The 18,447-nt window shown below is 41.2% G+C and overlaps 1 protein-coding gene across 2 annotated transcripts in view; it reads left to right on the top strand.

Moving 5' to 3' along the window:
- ATP6V1C2 (ATPase H+ transporting V1 subunit C2) overlaps nucleotides 1-18,447 on the top strand; it is a 62,219-nt gene that overhangs the window by 42,431 nt on the left and 1,341 nt on the right. Inside the window, exons 6-11 of one of the 2 annotated variants that reach the window (XM_043984408.1) lie at nucleotides 8,244-8,342; nucleotides 8,773-8,841; nucleotides 11,344-11,436; nucleotides 11,912-12,005; nucleotides 15,825-15,962; nucleotides 16,963-17,060. In XM_043984408.1, the coding sequence (XP_043840343.1) occupies nucleotides 8,244-8,342; nucleotides 8,773-8,841; nucleotides 11,344-11,436; nucleotides 11,912-12,005; nucleotides 15,825-15,962; nucleotides 16,963-17,060 (591 nt within the window). The remainder of the gene's footprint in view (nucleotides 1-8,243; nucleotides 8,343-8,772; nucleotides 8,842-11,343; nucleotides 11,437-11,911; nucleotides 12,006-15,824; nucleotides 15,963-16,962; nucleotides 17,061-18,447) is intronic. The other variant, XM_043984409.1, reaches the window with a different exon arrangement.

Here is an 18,447-nt window from a genome sequence, read left to right as displayed (position 1 = left end):
TGCTTAATGCAAAATTGAATGTTTAAGGCTGGGAATAGCTCTTTATTTGGCTGAAACATGAAGTTAATGACTGAAGATGTTATAAAATAAGTCCAGAAAAGTTGGTTGGGGAGATCATAGAGGACATTAAATGCCAGAAAGAGGTCCTTTGTATTTTATCTGAAAGAAAATAGTGAGCCACTCAAGGTTTTTATTTATTTATTTATTTATTTATTTATTTATTTTTTAGTGAGGCAACTGGGGTTAAGTGACTTGCCCAGAGTCACACAGCTAGTAAGTGTTAAGTGTCTGAGACCGGATTTGAACTCAGGTACTCCTGACTCCAGGGCCGGTGCTCTATCCACTGCGCCATCTAGCTGCCCCCACTCAAGGTTTTTGAAGCACCCCAGTACACGGTCAGTTCTGTGCCTTAGGAATATTGTTTTGGCAATTGAAGATGGACAGGAGACTGTAGAGACTGGAAGCACGGAGATCAAATTAGAAGCAATTGAAGTAGTCCAGGAAAGGGGATAAATTAAAGTGAGTGTGACATTGTGAGTGTTGATACCAAAGATATAGAAGGAGAATCCAGAGGATTTGGCAGGTAATTGGATATTAGGACTGAAGAAGGAAGAAAAAAGTCTAAGATATTTCCCAGTTAAGGGTTTGGTAAGTAGAAGGAAAAGTTGAAAAGAGGCAGTTTATAGTTATATTTTAGTTAACTCTGGTTCAAGACTGAAGAAAGTAAAGTGAGGTCAGAGCAGGAGTGATGGATTGAACAAACAGGGAATGTTGGGGGGGAGGGGGCTGAGGTTGAAAAATGGAAGGCAGCAGATTACAGTTAGAGGGGGGATTTCAGAGTTGAGGATCACAAAATTAGTATATATGGACTATGCCTCCTAACTGATCTTCATCTACTTCTTTTGGGCTTTCTTGGAAAAGAAATGAGAAGAAAAAGAGCCTAAAAGACTTGAAGGAGAGTGGGAAAATGAGAGTTTAGAGGAAAAAGCTACTTTGACCTAGAGAGAATTAAGGGGAGTGGTTAGAGTGCTGGGCCTGGAGTCAGGAAGATTCTTGTTCCTGATTTCAAATCAGACTACAGACACTTCCTAGTTGTGTGACCCTGGGTAAGTCACTTAACACTGTTTGCCTCAGTTTCCTTATCTGTAAAATGAGCTGGAGAAGGAAGTAGCAAACCACTCCAATATCTTGGCCAAGAAAACCCCAGATAGGATCATAGAGAGTGAGACAGGACTGTAAAACTCAACAGCAAACTTCCTGACTCTGAGCTACCTAGCTGTCCTCACTTTTATATTACTGAAGAACTTTGTATAGTTTACAAAGTACTCACTTCCCAATAACCCGGTGAAAGGATTAGTTCAAATATTACACTCCTTATTTTACTTGTCTAGGAACAGAGAGTTAGTTAAGTCACCAAGACAGAACTCCAACCCAAGTATTTCACCTCTTCATACAGCATTTCATTAGTCAGTTTATAAACTTATCTCCCCTTTTGGCTTATCATCCTAGTGTTCCTCCTCCTTTTCTTTTCTTTCTTTTTTTTTTTTGGTGAGGCAATTGGGGTTAAGTGACTTGTCTAGGGTCACACAGCTAGTAAGTGTTAAGTGTCTGGTCCTCCTGAAGCCAAGACTGGTGCTTTATCCACTGCGCCACCTAGCTGCCCCTAAATCTATTACATTTTGCCACCTTCTCTTTGGAAGAAACTTCTCAATCGAAAATTATATCCTTTATTGTTAACTGATTTTTAAAAATCCTACCTATCCTTGAAGGTTCAGATAAAATGCTATTTCCTCTTTTGTTGTTCATGCCCTGACTTCAGATCTGACCTCAGACACTTATTTAACAGTGTGATTATGGGCAAGTTGTAGATTATCCTGCCTACCTCACTTTTCTCATCTGTAAAATGGGGGCAGCTAGGTGGCACAGGGGATAACACACTGGGCTTGAGAATCAGGAAGGACTCATCTTTCTGAGTTCAAATCCAGCCTTAGACATTTACTAGCTATGTGACCCTACACAAGTCACTTAACCTGACTTGCCTCAGTTTCCTCATTTGTCAAATGATCTGGAGAAGGAAATGGCAAACCATTCTGGTATTTCTGTCAAGAAAACCCCCAAATGGGTCTGGGACTCAACCTCAAGCACTACAAAAATGAAGATGATGTAGCATCCACCTCTTCTGTGACATAGGCTTAGAATGACATGGGTTTGGAATCAATTAGAGAGGGCTTCTACTGTGAGAAGCAAACTCAAAGATGACCAGATAGCAAGACAGCCACGCCAAGGAAGAAAGGGGTGATAAAGGTTTATAGCAGGAATGTTGGTTTGGGTGTGTCTGCAAACCTGGCTGGAGCCAGAAGACAAAGATAACCCCAAAGGTCAGGACCATCATTTAAAAAAACACACACAACAAACCCTGGACTCTCAGTAATATGACAAGCATCCCAGCTTTCCCCACCCCACCCCAAAAGGTAATTTTCCAGTTTTCATGTGTTTCACCCCCCCCCCATCCTTTATAAAAAGCCTTGCCCTTCCCACTGTCTTTTTTTTTTTTTTTGCAGGCAATGGGGGTTAAGTGACTTGCCCAGGGTCACACAGCTAGTAAGTGTCAAATGTCTGAGACCGGATTTGAACTCAGGTCCTCCTGAATCCAGGGCCGGTGCTTTATCCACTGCGCCACCTAGCCGCCCCCCCCCCCAACTGTCTTTTGAGGAAGTGCTTTTGAACTCTTCTTTTTCTTCCCTGAGAGGCTAGGTCAGAGACCTCTCTGTCATTTTCCCTAGCACCAAATCACAGACTATTTTAATTCTAACTGGACAGTGTGGAAGAGTATAATTCTTTATTGAGGAATACCTAAGGATCATTACCCCTCACCTATGACACCCTGGTCTTTGTGAGGATCAAAGGAAATAAGATTTGTGAAATGCTTTGCAAACCCTAACATTAGCTATTATGATATGAACTTATGTTACTGGAAAAGTACTTAACATATATTCACAGGGAGTGTGCTGTGGTGGCAATCCCATCATTCTTTTTGGCTAGTGTATTATCTGTTTATAGATAGCTTTCTTTGAATTAAAAAACAAAACAAAACTTTTTTTTCCTTTCCCCTGTGCAAAGTCAACTAGATTGTTTGACTGAAAACCCTATAAAAGGCAGCTTAGCTATATCTTGAGCCATCTCCCCTATGGTAACTTGAACCACCTCCTCCTCTCCTGGCAGGGAGCTTCATAGTGGCAAAGAGCCCTGGCCCCAGGGAATTCCCTCCTGTCCTCTGGGAAGCAGCTGTCACTTCTAAAAGGTGATAGGAGCCAGAAGAAAGAGGCACAGTCAGAGTTCAGTGGAGAGCAGGGTATGGGAGGCTGCCTCGGGCTTGGAATCAGAGATTCTGGATTTGATTCCTGACTGCTACTGACTACATGAGTGATTTTGACACACTCCTTACTCTCTGGATCTCAGTACCATGTTCTATAAAATGAGAACGTCAGATCCTAAGGTGTCTTTTAGCTCTCAATCTTATGATTAAAGGCAGCTAGGAGACAGTGGATAGAGTGCTAGACTTAGAGTCAGAAAGACCTGAATTCAAATTGAGCCTCTGACCCATAATACTTATGTGACCCAGGTCAAGTCACATAATTTCTGCCTTCCTTACTTAGCTGAACTATAAAACAGGAAGAATGATAACACCTTCCTCCTAGGGTTGTTATGAAGATCAAATGAGACAGTATTTGTAAAATGTTTAGCACAGTGCCTGGCATGTAGTAGGCACTTAAATCCTATTTCCTCCTTTCTTTCCTTCCTTCCTTCCTTCTTCCTCCCCTTCCTCCTTTCCTCTGTCCTTTCCTTCTTCCCTTCCTCCTGTAAGGGCCTAAAGTTCTAGCTGTGATGTTTAAAATCTAATGAGTGGTCGTCTTAAATTAGAAGCTTTAGCAAGAGTTTAGACCTTAAGTATTTATTAAAGTGCATCAGAAGTTAGTGAAAAGATAGAGAGAGAGGTAAAAAGCAAACTTCATCTAACTATCTCTAAGAGAACCCAGCATCTGTCCTTCTGCCAAGCCCAAGTCAGGAACCGCAAGGGCTCACTCCTCCCAGAAGCCTCCTGTGAAACAGGAAACAGTGCTGTCCACACATACAGCTCCAAGTTAATTGGTTGGTAGCACTGATTGACAGGACCCACAGAGTGGCAAACATCACTTCCTGATGCTGATCTGACCTTTGAAACCCCAGAAAGGGTCACTTCCGGAGGATAAAGTCACATGGTTTCTTTTCAGGTCAGAACTCACAATGTCTCTCCCAGCAGGGGGTGTCATTCCAATTCTCATACTCCCTTCTTCCCTCTCTTTTTCCCTTCCTCCCTCCCTCCCTCCTTTCCTTCCTAAAAAATAATAAGTAGGGGCAGCTAGGTGGCGCAGTGGATAAAGCACCGGCCCTGGATTCAGGAGTACCTGAGTTCAAATCCGGCCTCAGACACTTGATACTTACTAGCTGTGTGACCCTGGGCAAGTCACTTAACCCCAATTGCCTCACCAAAAAAAAATAATAATAATAATAAGTAACAGAACTCTTTAATCTTTTAATGTAGAGAAGTATGATGTGGAGGTTACTGGAGTCAGTATGTCTCTTGGTTCTCATCCTGAAACTTGCACTATGCTGCATTAGGGAAATTATAGCCTGTCTGAACTCAGTTTCTTCTTCTTGAAAGCAAGGGATATTAATACTTGCAAAATCCACTTCATAAGGTTACTGGTTGGAAAATGCTTTTAAAATCCTAATATTCTATAGAAATGTGAGGATTTTTGTGGGATTCCAGTTATGGAAGTGACTCAATTTTCTTACTAGGAGGTCTGATTGGGAAGGTAAATTAGAGACTCAGGCAATAGCCATTGGAAGGTGCTGTGTTCTAATGGAGTCGAACACCTCATGGGAGGGAAATAATACTAGAAAAGTAGGTTATGACCAGTTCCTAGAGGGCTTTGAATATACTGGAACTTGGACTTGATTTAGTGGGCAATGGAAATGTGCTCGGGCTGAACTTTTGAGCAACTTTTGAACATGATCCAAATAATGCATCAGGGCGATTAATCTGGCAGAGCAGTGTGGATGGAAAGAATGGAGGTGGGGATGGGGAGCCCAGGTCACTGAGGTGTGGAATTCAGGCAGCTAGAGTCTAGCCACCTTGGCAGACTGGTGAGAACACCACTGGGTTAATGAGCCAAGTTTGTCACATCTGCTGGGGAAGGAAAGGGGTGCCAGCTTTTAGTACCCTGGATGTCAGTAGACAGAAGCAGAAAGAAGGTGGGAATGACCAGGGAATAAGAGGAATGTAGCACCTTCTCTACCTTTCCAGTTTTGCCTCAACCATTCTATTTTACACAGTTTATGTTCCAGGTTAGCTGAACAACTGTGTCCCTGTGGTGACTCACACTGTCCCTTATGCCTGGAACTAATCAACAAGCAATTCTTAAGTGCTTACCTCGGTGCCAGGCACAGTGCTACATGTTGGGGATCTTAAAAAACAGAAAGAAAAACCAATAATGTCTCTTTTTACATTCTGTGGATGAAATATCCATCCCTATTTTTACCTTTAAAACCCAGCTTAAATGACACATCATTCATGATGCCTTCCTTATTTCCCCCTCCACCCTCTCCATCAGTAAAAGACCATCACCAGTTGACCTCAACTCTACTTGCCCTAGAGGAGGCAGAAGAATAGAAAATGGAAGGATCACCTGATTTGGAGATAGAGGACTTGGGTTCAAATCTTAAACTTACAACTTGTGCTACCATGGGCAACTTATTTAATGTTTTGAGACCTTAGTTCCCTCTTCTGTAAAATGAAGGCATACAACCAGATGTGCTTAAAGGTCCTATAGTTTGAAATCTATATACCTTTTTCCTCTGGCTTCTTCCCCAGTTTACCTTAATATTTTATCCTACATAACCAAGGTGAATTTATCCCTAGAAAATATGACTGAGGCAATCAGATTATTTTATTGACCTGACAGAAAGTTATTCATAAACACCTGTGTGATGACCCACTATATGTTAGACAGAATGTGTTTGGAGAGCCTTTTTTAATTTTTTAATTTTTTTGGTGCAGTGCAATGAGGGTTAAGTGACTTGCCCAGGGTCACACAGCTAGTAAGTGTCAAGTGTCTGAGGCTGGATGTGAACTCAAGTCCTTTTGAATCCATGACCAGTGCTTTATCCATTAAGCCACTTAGCTGTCCCAGTGTCTTTTTTTCAATGTGCATTTCAAGGGTGCAAACTCCTTGATGGTATTGATCCCATCTAATTTGAACTGGATTTCTTGTGGGCATGACATATAGGACTTGGTACAAAGTTGGTGCTTAAAACATGTCTGTGGTATTGTTAAGTCCAACTCAAAAGCTTACTTACTCCAAGGAGGCTTCCTGGATCCCCTCCTTCAGCTAAGGATTGTTCCTGATAGTATGTTAGATAGCACTTTGTAATACTCAAATGCACTCATCATGTAGCAGTATTTAGTTATCTGTGCTTGTGTCCTATCTCTTGGGAAGCCCCATGAAGTCAAGGACCTTATTGTAGCTAAATCAGGGATTCCTAACCTTGTTCTCTGTTATGGACTCCCTTGGCAGTCTGGTGAAGCCTTATGGATCCCCTTTCAAAATAAGGATTTAAAAAAAATTAATTTATTAAAAAAAAATAAACATTGGGGCAGCTAGGTAGCACAGGAGGACCTGAGCTCAAATCCGGCCTCAGACACTTAACACTTACTAGCTGTGTGTTAAGCCTAAAATTCTAGCTAAACTGTCTAAAATATCTAATGAGTGGTCGCCAGTAAATTATAAGCTTTAGCAAGAGTTAGGCTTTTAAGCATTTATTAAGGAGAATAAGAATTTGGTAAAGAGAGAGAGAGAGAGGCCTACATTCATCTATCTATTAAAGGGAGAGCACATTTCTCACTCCGCTCTCCGCCAGAGTCCCCAGGAAAGAGCCCCAGTCAGAGCGCAAGGCTCCCCCTTCTTCCTCCCACAAGCAAAATGTCACTTCCTGATGGCCAAAGAAAAGACACATGGTCTTGCCCTCAAAGACCTTCACTTCATGGCGGAGCTTTTCTACGGTAAGTCTCCAGCAGGTGGCGTCATTCCAATCATTACATGTGTGACCCTGGGCAAGTCACTTAACCCGAATTGCCCCTCACAAAAAAAAAATTAAAAAAAAAATATATAATAAAGATTACTATCTAAAACAAAATAAAAAAAATAAACTTTTTTTTTTTTTGGTGAGGCAATTGGGGTTAAGTGACTTGCCCAGGGTCACACAGCTAGTAAGTGTCAAGTGTCTGAGGCTGGATTTGAACTCAGGTCCTCCTGACTCCAGGGCCAGTGCGCTATCCACTGTGATACCTAGCTGCCCCCAAAATAAACATTTTTATTTATGGTTTTGTGTTCTAATTTTTATCCCTCTTTCCCTCCCTCCCTCCCCTCCCCTCTCCCTGAGGCGGCAAACAATCAGATCTGGGTTATATATGTATGATTATGTAAAACATTGCCATATTTGTCATTTTGTACAAGAAAACTTGATTAAAAGAAAAAAAAATGAGAAAAAGTGTAAAATAGCATGCTCCAGTCTGTTCCATCAATATCAGTTCTTTCTTTGGAGGTGTATAGTCTTTTGGGATTGTCTTGGATCATTGTATTGCTGATAATAGTCAAGTCATTTAAAGTTTTCATCAAACAATATCGATCTCTCTGTGCACAATGTTCTCTTGGTTCTGCTCATTTCACTCTACATCAGTTCATACAAGTCTTTCCAGGCCTTTCTGAAGTCATCCTGCTTGTCACTTCTTATGGCACAATAATATTCCATCACCATCATATACCACAGTTTGTTTAGCCATTCCCTAATTGATGGGCATTCCTGTGATTTCCAACAGAATAAGGTTTTTAAGTGCATAAAAGAAAATTGTAAAGGAAACAAATTATAGTGAAAGAACATTAAAATGTTAATTTCAGGTCAAGAATTCCTTGATCTAAACTGATCCTTCACTGCCCAGCATAGTGCTCTGTAAAACACTAAGTAATGTTCGTTGACTGACTGGCTATGACTGTTTTGTAGCTGAGATCCCTTGTTTTTGATGTGTATGTGTTACATATGTGGTGCATACACCTATATACCAGTAAGCCTAAGTGAAAGAACAGGAGCTCAGATAAGACTGAGGTGCCTTTTCATTAAGCTCACTTTTTGCTTTTGCATTTCAGGGGAAATCTCTTCACTCGGACATTAGTTGATATTGTGAACAAAGAAGATTTTGTGCTGGATTCAGAGTATCTCATCACTCTCCTGGTGATAGTTCCAAAGTAAGAGCATTGTTAAGTGACCCTAAAGTTGAGAGGCTTCAGTTTCTCTGGGGGATTTCTCTTTGTCCCCTGGGCTTAGGGAGTTGAGGAAAGCTCTTCAGCCACTACCAGGTTTCAAGGACATAGAGCCAAACCAGAAGAGCTGTCTAAGAGGGGCAGGTAGGAGGATGCTAGCAGTGATGATGTGTGTCTGGCAGAAGCCTCCCATCACAGATGTCTGGGGCATTGATGGGCTTCCCCTGAGAAAATTGTGTTATAAGACCTTGGGAAGACTATAGATCTTTATCTCTCGTGAGAAGATGACAACAAGCCTACTTAATGGGGTTCTTGTGAGGAAAGTGATCCTGTGAGCTTAATAATAATACTTTACAATGTACTTTATTGTTGTTATTGCTAATGCTAACTTAAAGTTCTGTTCTGTTGCTTGAAGGCCAAACTATTCACAGTGGCAAAAAAGATATGAATCTCTCTCAGACATGGTGGTACCTCGATCAACCAAGTAAGTGAAACTCTTGAACCAGGTCCTTGCATTGTCAGGACATTTGTTTTCCATTGGCTTTTGCACTTCTTGATTTAGAAATGACATTTTCTGCAAGGAGAGACTGTTATAGTCTGTGTTTCAGAATGTGTAGTGAATTGAAGAGGCAAAGTGTGGGATTGATGGGAGCATGGAACTGGTGGACATGAACTTTGGTTCTAGGTCCAGCTCTGCCATAAACAGAAAAATGCTTCTTTTATGCAACCGTCTCTGGGCTTCCCTCCTTTGTAAAATGTGAGGGAACTTGGACTATATCAGAGAGGCAGAAGTGTTTTTCATTAGAAGGCTAAGAATCACTCTAAGGACTCACCATGAAGCCACAAGTTATCTTTGACAATGGAAATTATATGTAAAATATTTAAAAATAGATTTTGTATGTGATGCATGTGTACAAAATATTTCTTCCATACTTCCAGGATCTATAATTTCTTTGGTGCAATCTTTCTTTCTTTCTTTGGGTAATCTTTCTGCCAATGCTGGTCATAGTTCCTCCACACCCTAGAATATGGTTTTATGAGTTGCTCTGACTAGGGAGAAAAGCATGCACTGGATAAACCTCTTTGCTCTTAGATGAGTTGGACCTTAGGTGACAGGCAAGTAGTCTGTCACTGGGCTGTTGTTATTTGAAACTCATAACCTCTGCTTTCCTGCCTTTGTGAAACCAGTCACCTCCATATCATGACCAAGCATCTCTAAGGATTATGGGAGGATAGTCAGATTTTAAAAAGACATGGCTGGGGGTCATTTAGGTGGTGCAGTAGATAAAGCACTGGCCCTGGATTCAGGAAGACCTGAGTTCAAATCTGGCCTCAGACACTTGACACTTACTAGCTGTGTGACCCTGGGCAAGTCACTTAACCCTCGTTGCCCCACCAAAAAAAAAAAAAAACCAACAAAAGACATGGCTGGTCCTTGCCCTCAGGGAGCTCATAATCTATCTAGGAGACAAATTTACCTGTGATACAAGGCAGAAGAACAGTCTTCCTAACTCCAGTGGGACAAAAAGAAGGAATTCCCTAGGGGCTTCAGACATATCCCCAGTCTTAGAAGGTATTCTGAACATCACATGCTAAGGTGATGTTTGAAATGGGTGATGAGTAACATGTTAGTACTTAACAATTATAATAATAATGAGAAAGCAAACATAGTTAAGTGATTTACTTTTAGCTTGCTTGTTGTGAACTAAAAATTTGCTCTTAATTTCCAGATGAGAGGTATAGAATCTTAGATTTAGAGCTAGATGGGTTCTGCTTGACATAGTGGATACCGTGCTGGACCTGGGATCAGGAAGATGAGTTAAAACCTGCCTGTGTGACCTTAGGGAAGTCATGAAACCTGCCACCCTCAGTTCCCTCTTCTATAAAATGGTGATAATACTAGCACTGATCTCAAGTGATGTTGTGAAGATAAAACAAAATATTATATGTATAGAGTATTTTGCAAATCTTTTTTTTTTTTTTGTGAGGCAATTGGGGTTAAGTGACTTGCCTAGGGTCACACAGCTAGTAAGTGTTAAGTGTCTGAGGCCAGATTTGAACTCAGGTCCTCCTGACTCCAGGGCCAGTGGTCTATTCACTGTGCCACCTAGCTGCCCCTATTTTGCAAATTTTAATGCATCTTATCCTTGTATCATTATCATCTCAGACTTCATCGAATCAAACCCTCATTTTAAAGATGAGGATTGTAATCCATTGGAGTTAAGTGACTCAACTGTGGTCACATAGGAGTCAAACCCAGTTTATTCTGACTCCAGAACTGTGAAGATGTCAATTCACAAGACTCATCTTGGTATGGAGGTGATCTTGGGTTCTCAAAGGCTCTGGCAGAGTTTACCAAGCTAGAAAGGCTTTAAGGACAGGACCAGTGATCGTCTCTGTGTCCATAGTCTGAGTTCTAAAATAGCTAAGTTCATTGTGATTGTCATTTGGTTGTTCTCAATGGGTTTATCAAGTGGAAAAAGTACCTACACTGATGAAATCAAAGATCTTTTAGGAATAGAAGTAATGTAGAAGTAAATATTGTCCTTCTAGCCTGTTAAGATATTGCTAAATCCTAAATCTGTCATCCGTTGTCTTGTTTCCCACCCAACTTCCTGTCAAGTATAGACATATACCATCTGTGCCTTCACCCAGTTAATTGCAAAGCCAGGATTCAGACGCAGTTCTCCTAGCTCCTAGTCCAGTACACTTTCCCTTGCAAAAACAATCAAAAGGACCAACCTTTATACCACATTTAGAGGTCCCTGGAATTTCTAGGTAATGGATATAAACTAGTTGGGAGAAACCAGAAGCTGGCAGAGTGAAGACTACAGGGTCAAAATTTGGAAATTCGGATTCCCAGATCTTAAACCTTCCAAATACATGGATCCTCATGTGTAGCCTTCTAAGATGTCAAACAGAAGGAACAGAAGAACAATGCTTTTTATTCCAAGCACAATTATAAGTGGGTTCTTCTCTTCCACAGATTGCTTGCTGAAGACGACGAAGGAGGCCTCTTTACAGTCACAATGTTTCGGAGGGTGATTGATGATTTCAAAGTCAAAGCCAGAGAAAACAAGTAAGAATTTGGGTCTGCTGCTTTATTTATGTACTTATCTACCCACCCAGTTATTTATTTGTCTGCCTATTTTCATTCACTAATTTTTTTCTTTTTTGAAATTTGAAGTTGAAAGCTTGAAAATGTGCTTTTCTGCAGTGCTTCTCTCCTAGCTATAAATTTGCCATCCATGCTTTCACCTATTTAGTTAATGACAAAATTCAGGACTTGAACCCTGTTCTCCTGCCTGCTGGTATGCTAGGACTTTTTTCCTCCTACACATTTAATTATTAGCTAACACAATTCTTCTATTTTATATTTTATTTCCCTCCAGTTACATGTTAAAAGAATTTTTAATATTTATGCGTTTTTTTTTTAACATTTTGAGTTCCAAATTCTATCCCTCCCTCTTTCTGTTCTTCCCTCCCTCCTCCCTGAGATAAGAAGAGTATACATTTGTAGTCATGTAAAACACTTCCATATTGCTTCTTTTAAGGTTCATTGTCCGTGAATTTTTCTATGATGAAAAAGAAATTAAAACTGAAAGGGAAGAGATGACTAAATTGCTTTCTGAAAAGAAGCAACAGTATGTAAGTACTTGAGCCCAGTGAATTTTCCTACTGAATTTCCAAACCTGCTGCTCCACCCTTTGGTTATCCCTTTACCAGGGCAGGTGTCTTAACCAGAAGAGGCCCTTTGTTTGAAGCATGGAAGTTTCCCTGATTTGGTCTCCCACTCTTTAAGAGATAGATCTTGGGGGAAGCCTGTCTTCTTTTAGTTCCCATTTTCTTCCATTAGACTTCATGGGAGCTTTGTGCCAAGTGCTCTAGGGAAGCAGGCACAGGCATTGATAATGAACATGAGCTCAGTTTCCCTTTGAAAGGGGTCTTAGGGTGCCCGCACACTGAAGCCAGTGAAATTCAGAGGGAACAACACAGCCCCTTGATGGCAATAATGCAGCTATGCTGAATAAAACTGGTTGGACCACTTTTGACAGCATGGTTTCAAGGGAGTGGTGCTTGGTGTCCAGATGTACCAAGCAACTACCTCTTGTTTTTACCTACCCATGTTTTTAGCAAGGCATCTGCCTAAAAAGGTATCCTCCAGCAAGAGTATCACATGAGCTTTATACCATGTGAAGGAAGCTTAGCTTAACTTGTAATGAAAGTAATAGACATCTTTCCATTTTTTTTTTTTTTTTAGTGAGGCATTTGGGGTTGTGACTTGCCCAGGGTCACACAGCTAGTAAGTGTTAAGTGTCTGAGGCCGGATTCGAACTCAGGTACTCCTGACTCCAGGGCTGGTGCTCTATCCACTGCGCCACCTAGCTGCCCCCATCTTTCCATTTTTAAAGATGAGCTGCATGGCCTTTGGATAAATAATTTTTTTCTTTCCATACCTCAGTTTGCTCCTCTGTAAAGTGGGTGTAATACATATGCAGTCTCAGCCATATCATACTCAGGTTTTCAGAAGCCAGAAGGATTATGTCCTGTATTGTTCCTTTTTTTTTGTCAAGAGTCCAGTGAATCTTTTATTATCATGTTGACCACCAAGGGCTCTGGTTCTGAAATCTTATCACTTTTTTTTTTTTTTAGTGAGGCAATTGGGGTTAAGTGACTTGCCCAGGGTCACACAGCTAGTAAGTGTCAAGTGTCTGAGGCCGGATTTGAACTCAGGTACTCCTGAATCCAGGGCTGGTGCTTTATCCACTGCTCCACCTAGCTGCCCCCAATCTTATCACTTTTGATTTCAGGACTGGTAATGAAAATGGAGGGAGCAAGTCTAGGAAGCCCCTTTGCTTTCTTAGGAGGAAAGGCTTTATATAATTTTTTTTTAAAGTATGTCATCCTGGGGGCAGCTAGGTAGTGCAGTGGATAAAGCATCAGCCCTGGATTCAAGAGAACCAGAATTCAAATCCAGCCTCTTATACTTGACATGTACTAGCTGTGTGACCATGGGCAAACCCTCATTGTCCTGCCTTAAAAAAAAAAAAAAAAAAAAGGATGTCATCCTTATTGCTTAAAGGTATGAAAATGTATTTATTTCAGACAGTTAAGGTTTTAGAAGTGTTATTTGTATGGAAGGGTGTTTTGGTTTTTTTTTTTTGTGAGGCAGTTGGGGTTAAGTGACTTGCCTAGGGTCACACAGCTAGTAAGTGTAAAGTGTCTGAGGTCGAATTTGAACTCAGGTCCTCCTGAATCCAGGGCTGGTGCTCTATCCACTGTGCCGCCTAGCTGCCCCAGGGTATTTGTTAATACATTATTCTTGTGCTGTTTTTTTGGCCAAAGTTTGATGTTTTAGAGAACTCACAGGATCCTGAATATGCTGCTGTTCACACCTTGATAACCCTTTTCCATGTGTATCGGGAAGAAGCAAAAAAATTAATGAACTATCACTACTACAAACAAATTAGCTGTAAACTCCATTAACTGGAATTTTGTGCCTCCCCCCCCCCCCTCCTGCTTTTAACAGTAAGCGATGGATGACAAGAAAGAAGATGTCAGAGCCTCATGTAAAACACTTTATACTTCAGGCCTAGGTCTGGTGCTCAGTTGACATGTAGCCCAGTCACTTACAGCTTTCACATTGTCTCGAACAGTGACAGCTGATGTTCCGTTCTGTATAATGGCCCTGAGCTCCTCTAGAATCCTTAGCCATCAAAGAATGAGTCAGTTCTGGTCAGTGGACTTTAATTTATTGAGGCCAGTATCAACAGGACATTGTCAAATGATATTAAATAAAAGCTAAAACAGATTTTTTTTTTAATTGGGAGAGAGGGAAGAGTGGGAGTAGATGATTTTGGAGATTCCTTTCATTGCTAAGTCTATGATTCTGTTAACCCTGAGTTAATTAGAAAATCTTGTTACCCAGAACCACATCTCCCACTAAATTTCCTGAATATTCTTGTTTATCCAGATTTTTTAAAGAATAAAAATTAGCACTATTTCCCCCTCCCTCCAAATCAAGGAACCAATGTACTATCTCTTCCCGACTAAGAAGTCAGCTATCTTTCCTAATGCATTACCTGTGGATTTCATTGAGTTTCCAGGAACTGGACTGACTAGGAGTCATGTTTATTTCCAGAGAAACTTTCTAGAAGGCTGTGCTCAGGAGAAAGAGTAAAGTGGGGCTCTTGGCAGTACCCTCTGTATCATCACAACCCAACCTGAGACCACCCCGTTTATCAGTGTGTTATACAAGAGCATCACACCTGCCATCTGGGTTATCAGATCTCTGGTCTAGAATTTTACATGGTGTTCCACTTCTGCACATTCCCCCCAGGGGAGTGTGCCCATCGTTTCTTTAAGAAGGGAAATGGAGCTCTGTAATAGGCATCCAACTTTTAAACATTTAATACCTTTCAACCTTCTCATCTTATTATCTAGGGAAAGTAGCATACGGCCTACTGGCCTTTAGGTGGAGGTAGGGATGGGTTGGGTTTGGTAGATACAGTGTTGGGTTTATAGGTCAGAACCTATTTTCTGTCTTAATCCCATCTTCAATCTATTACATTGTACATTAAGAACTAGTAATTTCATCCTTCTTTTATTCTTGGCCAAGAAGAAAAAGTTCTATTTCTGCTTTCATTATGGTCTTTCCTTCATTTCAGTCTGTGTTTACAGAGATAGGATGACATCTCAGATCTACAAATTCAGTCCTGTTCTTTCTTCCTTTTTTTTTTTTTTTGGTGAGGCGACTGGGGTTAAATGACTTGCCCAGGGTCACAAAGCTAGTAAGTGTAAAGTGTCTGAGGCTGGATTTGAACTCAGGTCCTCCTGACTCCAAGGCTGGTACTCTATCCACTGCACCACCCAGCTGCCCCAGTCCTGTTCTTTCTTGAGCTACAGTCCAGTACCAGCAACTGTCTCTTCACCCTTTGCCAGTCTTTTTTCACTTTACCTGCTTCCACACATTCTACAGTATAGTTTTATTGGTCTACTTGGAATTTCTTAGAAAAGACTCTCCGTCTCCCATCTCCATGCCTTTGCTTTGGCTGTCTCATGACTGGAAAGTTCTGTTCCCTCACCTCTATTTCCCTGACTTTCTTCCAGATTAGGGGAGGGCCTGGACCATTCCACTAGCTTTTTGTGTGGCTCTATGAGGGAAGACGCCAAATATAGGCAAAGGCTGTATATTTTCCAAGGATGGTACGTGATTTTAATCCTTCTTTCAGTGACTGGCTTTGGTACTGGATTAGTGAGCAAGGAAATGTACCAAGCCAGGCACAGCCCATTTTCAGTTTCCCTAGGTTAGATGAATGATCTAATTTGTGTACTTAATCTCTAGGATTATTGTTAAATTTCGTCATTCAACTCGCTTGCTTTTAGATGCTTTTCATTAACTTAATGTTAGTTTGTGTTCTCATGCATGTTTGCTGAAAGATTAATAAATCATTTCTATGCTTATAGCAAACTTCACGTGTTGCTCTTAAAAAGGGATCATCTACCTTCCCGGATCACATGGTTAAGGTAACCCCGATAGGGAACCCTGGTAGGCCCACTACGGGGCAGATGGAGAAAGAAAAAGAGAGTGAGGGCGAGGGTGAGGTAAGCAATTCTGATGGAAGCAATTCTATTCCCTCTCCAGGATGAGAGGTCTTTAACTTTTGATAAAATGAATCTCTTCCCACCATCTTCATCATCTTGGTGTGGCTTTCACTAGACCTCAAATTAATAAAAGTGATGAATCATGCCTTTTCCTAATCTATAGGACTTTTTGTTAACTGCTGGGTCTTCCCCTTAATATTTAAATGAATGTGCTTCTTGGTCAGGTGGGCTAGGTTGTCCCAGGATTCTAGGTGGATGGAGCTGATTGGGAGACATGAGTCTTTGGCTTTATGACGGGTTCTGCCACTAACTCACTTGGATATTGGGCAGCTCATCTATGCTCTTGGTTTTCCCATCTGTACAAATGAAGATAGTGGTACTCAACCACTTCCCAACATATCCTGAGGTGCTGGGGGGGATTCATGCACTATTGTCTGTGAAGTGCTTTCAAGATTTCCTGACAAGAACCTGTAGCTTGTGCTGATTAGTTTTTTCACTATTTACATCAAGGGAAGTGCTATGGAAATCTCCGCAGCAGGGTTGGGGCTTTATGCTGGTCTGAAATGTGGTCTTGGAATGTTGGTAGAGCACTGTTGGCCTTAGCACTGTTGACATTATAGTTTGTAATGAGAAACTGTAAAAGGATCCCGAGCTGGAAATTGTTGTGAGGCAAAAGCTTGAAATCTGCCTGGTATCAGAACTTTTAAGATGGACTCCCTGGTTTTCCCAGACATTGGTATAGATGGTTTGCATGTGCTGGGTGGCTGAGCTGCTAATTTCCTTCAACTCTACTTAATGGAGTCTGGAATCTGATGTCCATCAGCCCCATAATATGGTTGGGACTAGTTTTATCTTGCTGGAAGGCGGACTTCTGGGTGGCTTTTCCACCTTCTTTTCAGCTTTTGCAAGCTTCTTGTTCTTAGCAACTTTAGTATTCTGCTCTCTTTTAACGTGCTGTGTCTGGAGGCAAAGAAAAGTGATAACCTGATTCCTTTTTAAGGGTCCCCTTTTGCGCTGGCTCAAGGTGAACTTCAGTGAAGCATTTATTGCCTGGATTCACATAAAGGCTTTGAGAGTATTTGTTGAATCTGTGCTAAGGTAAGTGAATCCAGGCTACATGTCTGGAAATACCATTTTTCTTAAGGTAGCCAGGTAGTGCTGGTTTTAGAATCAGGAAGACAAGTTCAAATTTGTGACCCTGGGCAAATCCCTTCACTTATGTTTGCAGAATGAGTATAATATGTACTTACCACAGTATCTGGTACATGTTAGATGCTACATAAATGCCAGTCATTGATTAATATTTTAGTTAGTATTTATTTTTTTTGGTGAGGCAACTGGGGTTGTGTCTTGCCCAGGGTCACAGTGTCAAGTGTCTTGAGGCCGGCTTTGAACTTAGGTCCTCCTGACTCCAGGGCCAGTGCTCTATCCACTGCATCACCTAGCTGCCCCTTTAGTTTGTATTTTTAGGTAGTATTAATTAGTGTAACTACTATTCTTCAACTACTTTGTCTTATCATTGGTGATGCAATAATAATAGTAATAAAAGGTAGTGGGGAAAGTACTGGATTTGGACTCAGAAGACCTAGGGTTCAAATGCCAGCTTTGACAATATCTATGTGATGAGCACAGGTAGGTCACTTTAACTTAGAACCTGAATTTATCCATCTATAAAATGGAGATACCAACATCTGCATTACCTTTTTCTTGGGGTCACAAGAAAAACACTACATATTTTTTATTTTTTTTGGTGAGGCATTTGGGGTTAAGTGACTTGCCCAGGGTTACACAGCTAGTAAGTGCTAAGTGTCTGAGGCCACATTTGAACTCGGGTCCTCCTGAATCCAGGGCTGGTGCTTTATCCACTGCGTCACCTAGCTGCCCCTAACACTACATATTTTAAAAGACTAGTTTTAGTTATGTGGCTAAGATTTTATAGAATTTTAGAGGTTAATTGAAGGAACAAATTATACAGAACTATAACATCTATATAGGTAATATAATCCCCTGTGTTATGTGGAGGTGTGGGCAGGAGGTAGAACTTCTAAGGCAAGGTTAAACACTTGTAATAGGTGGACGTTTGGAATAGAATGAGAACATTTCTCTCTGATCCCTTCACAGACAATACTAGATGCAAATTAAAGCTAGTTAAGACAGCATATTCCTTGAAAAAATCTCCACAGGAGGAAAAGCTTAAAGGGCTCCATGAAGGGGAAACCTATGCCACAAACAGGGACCACTGTAGGGGGGAGGGGTAGGGAGGGAGAACAGGGAGAGAGCAGAGGCGGGGAGGGAAAGAAGAGAGTGTAGGGGAGGGTAGAAGAGCAATGGGGAGGGAGGTCTAGTGTAAAGCTTCTTCGTTTGTGTTTTTGTGAGGCACTGTGAGTTGTGACTTGCCCAGAGTCACACAGCTAGTAAAGTGCCAAGTGTCTGAGGGCAGATTTGAACTCAGGTACTCCTGAATCCAGGGCCAGTGCTTTATCCA

This window comes from Dromiciops gliroides, chromosome 2, assembly GCF_019393635.1.
Source record: "Dromiciops gliroides isolate mDroGli1 chromosome 2, mDroGli1.pri, whole genome shotgun sequence".
In the NCBI taxonomy this organism is placed as follows: Eukaryota; Metazoa; Chordata; class Mammalia; order Microbiotheria; family Microbiotheriidae; genus Dromiciops; species Dromiciops gliroides.
Note: the sequence above shows the minus strand (reverse complement) of the source record. Positions and strands in the feature narration are given on the sequence as shown.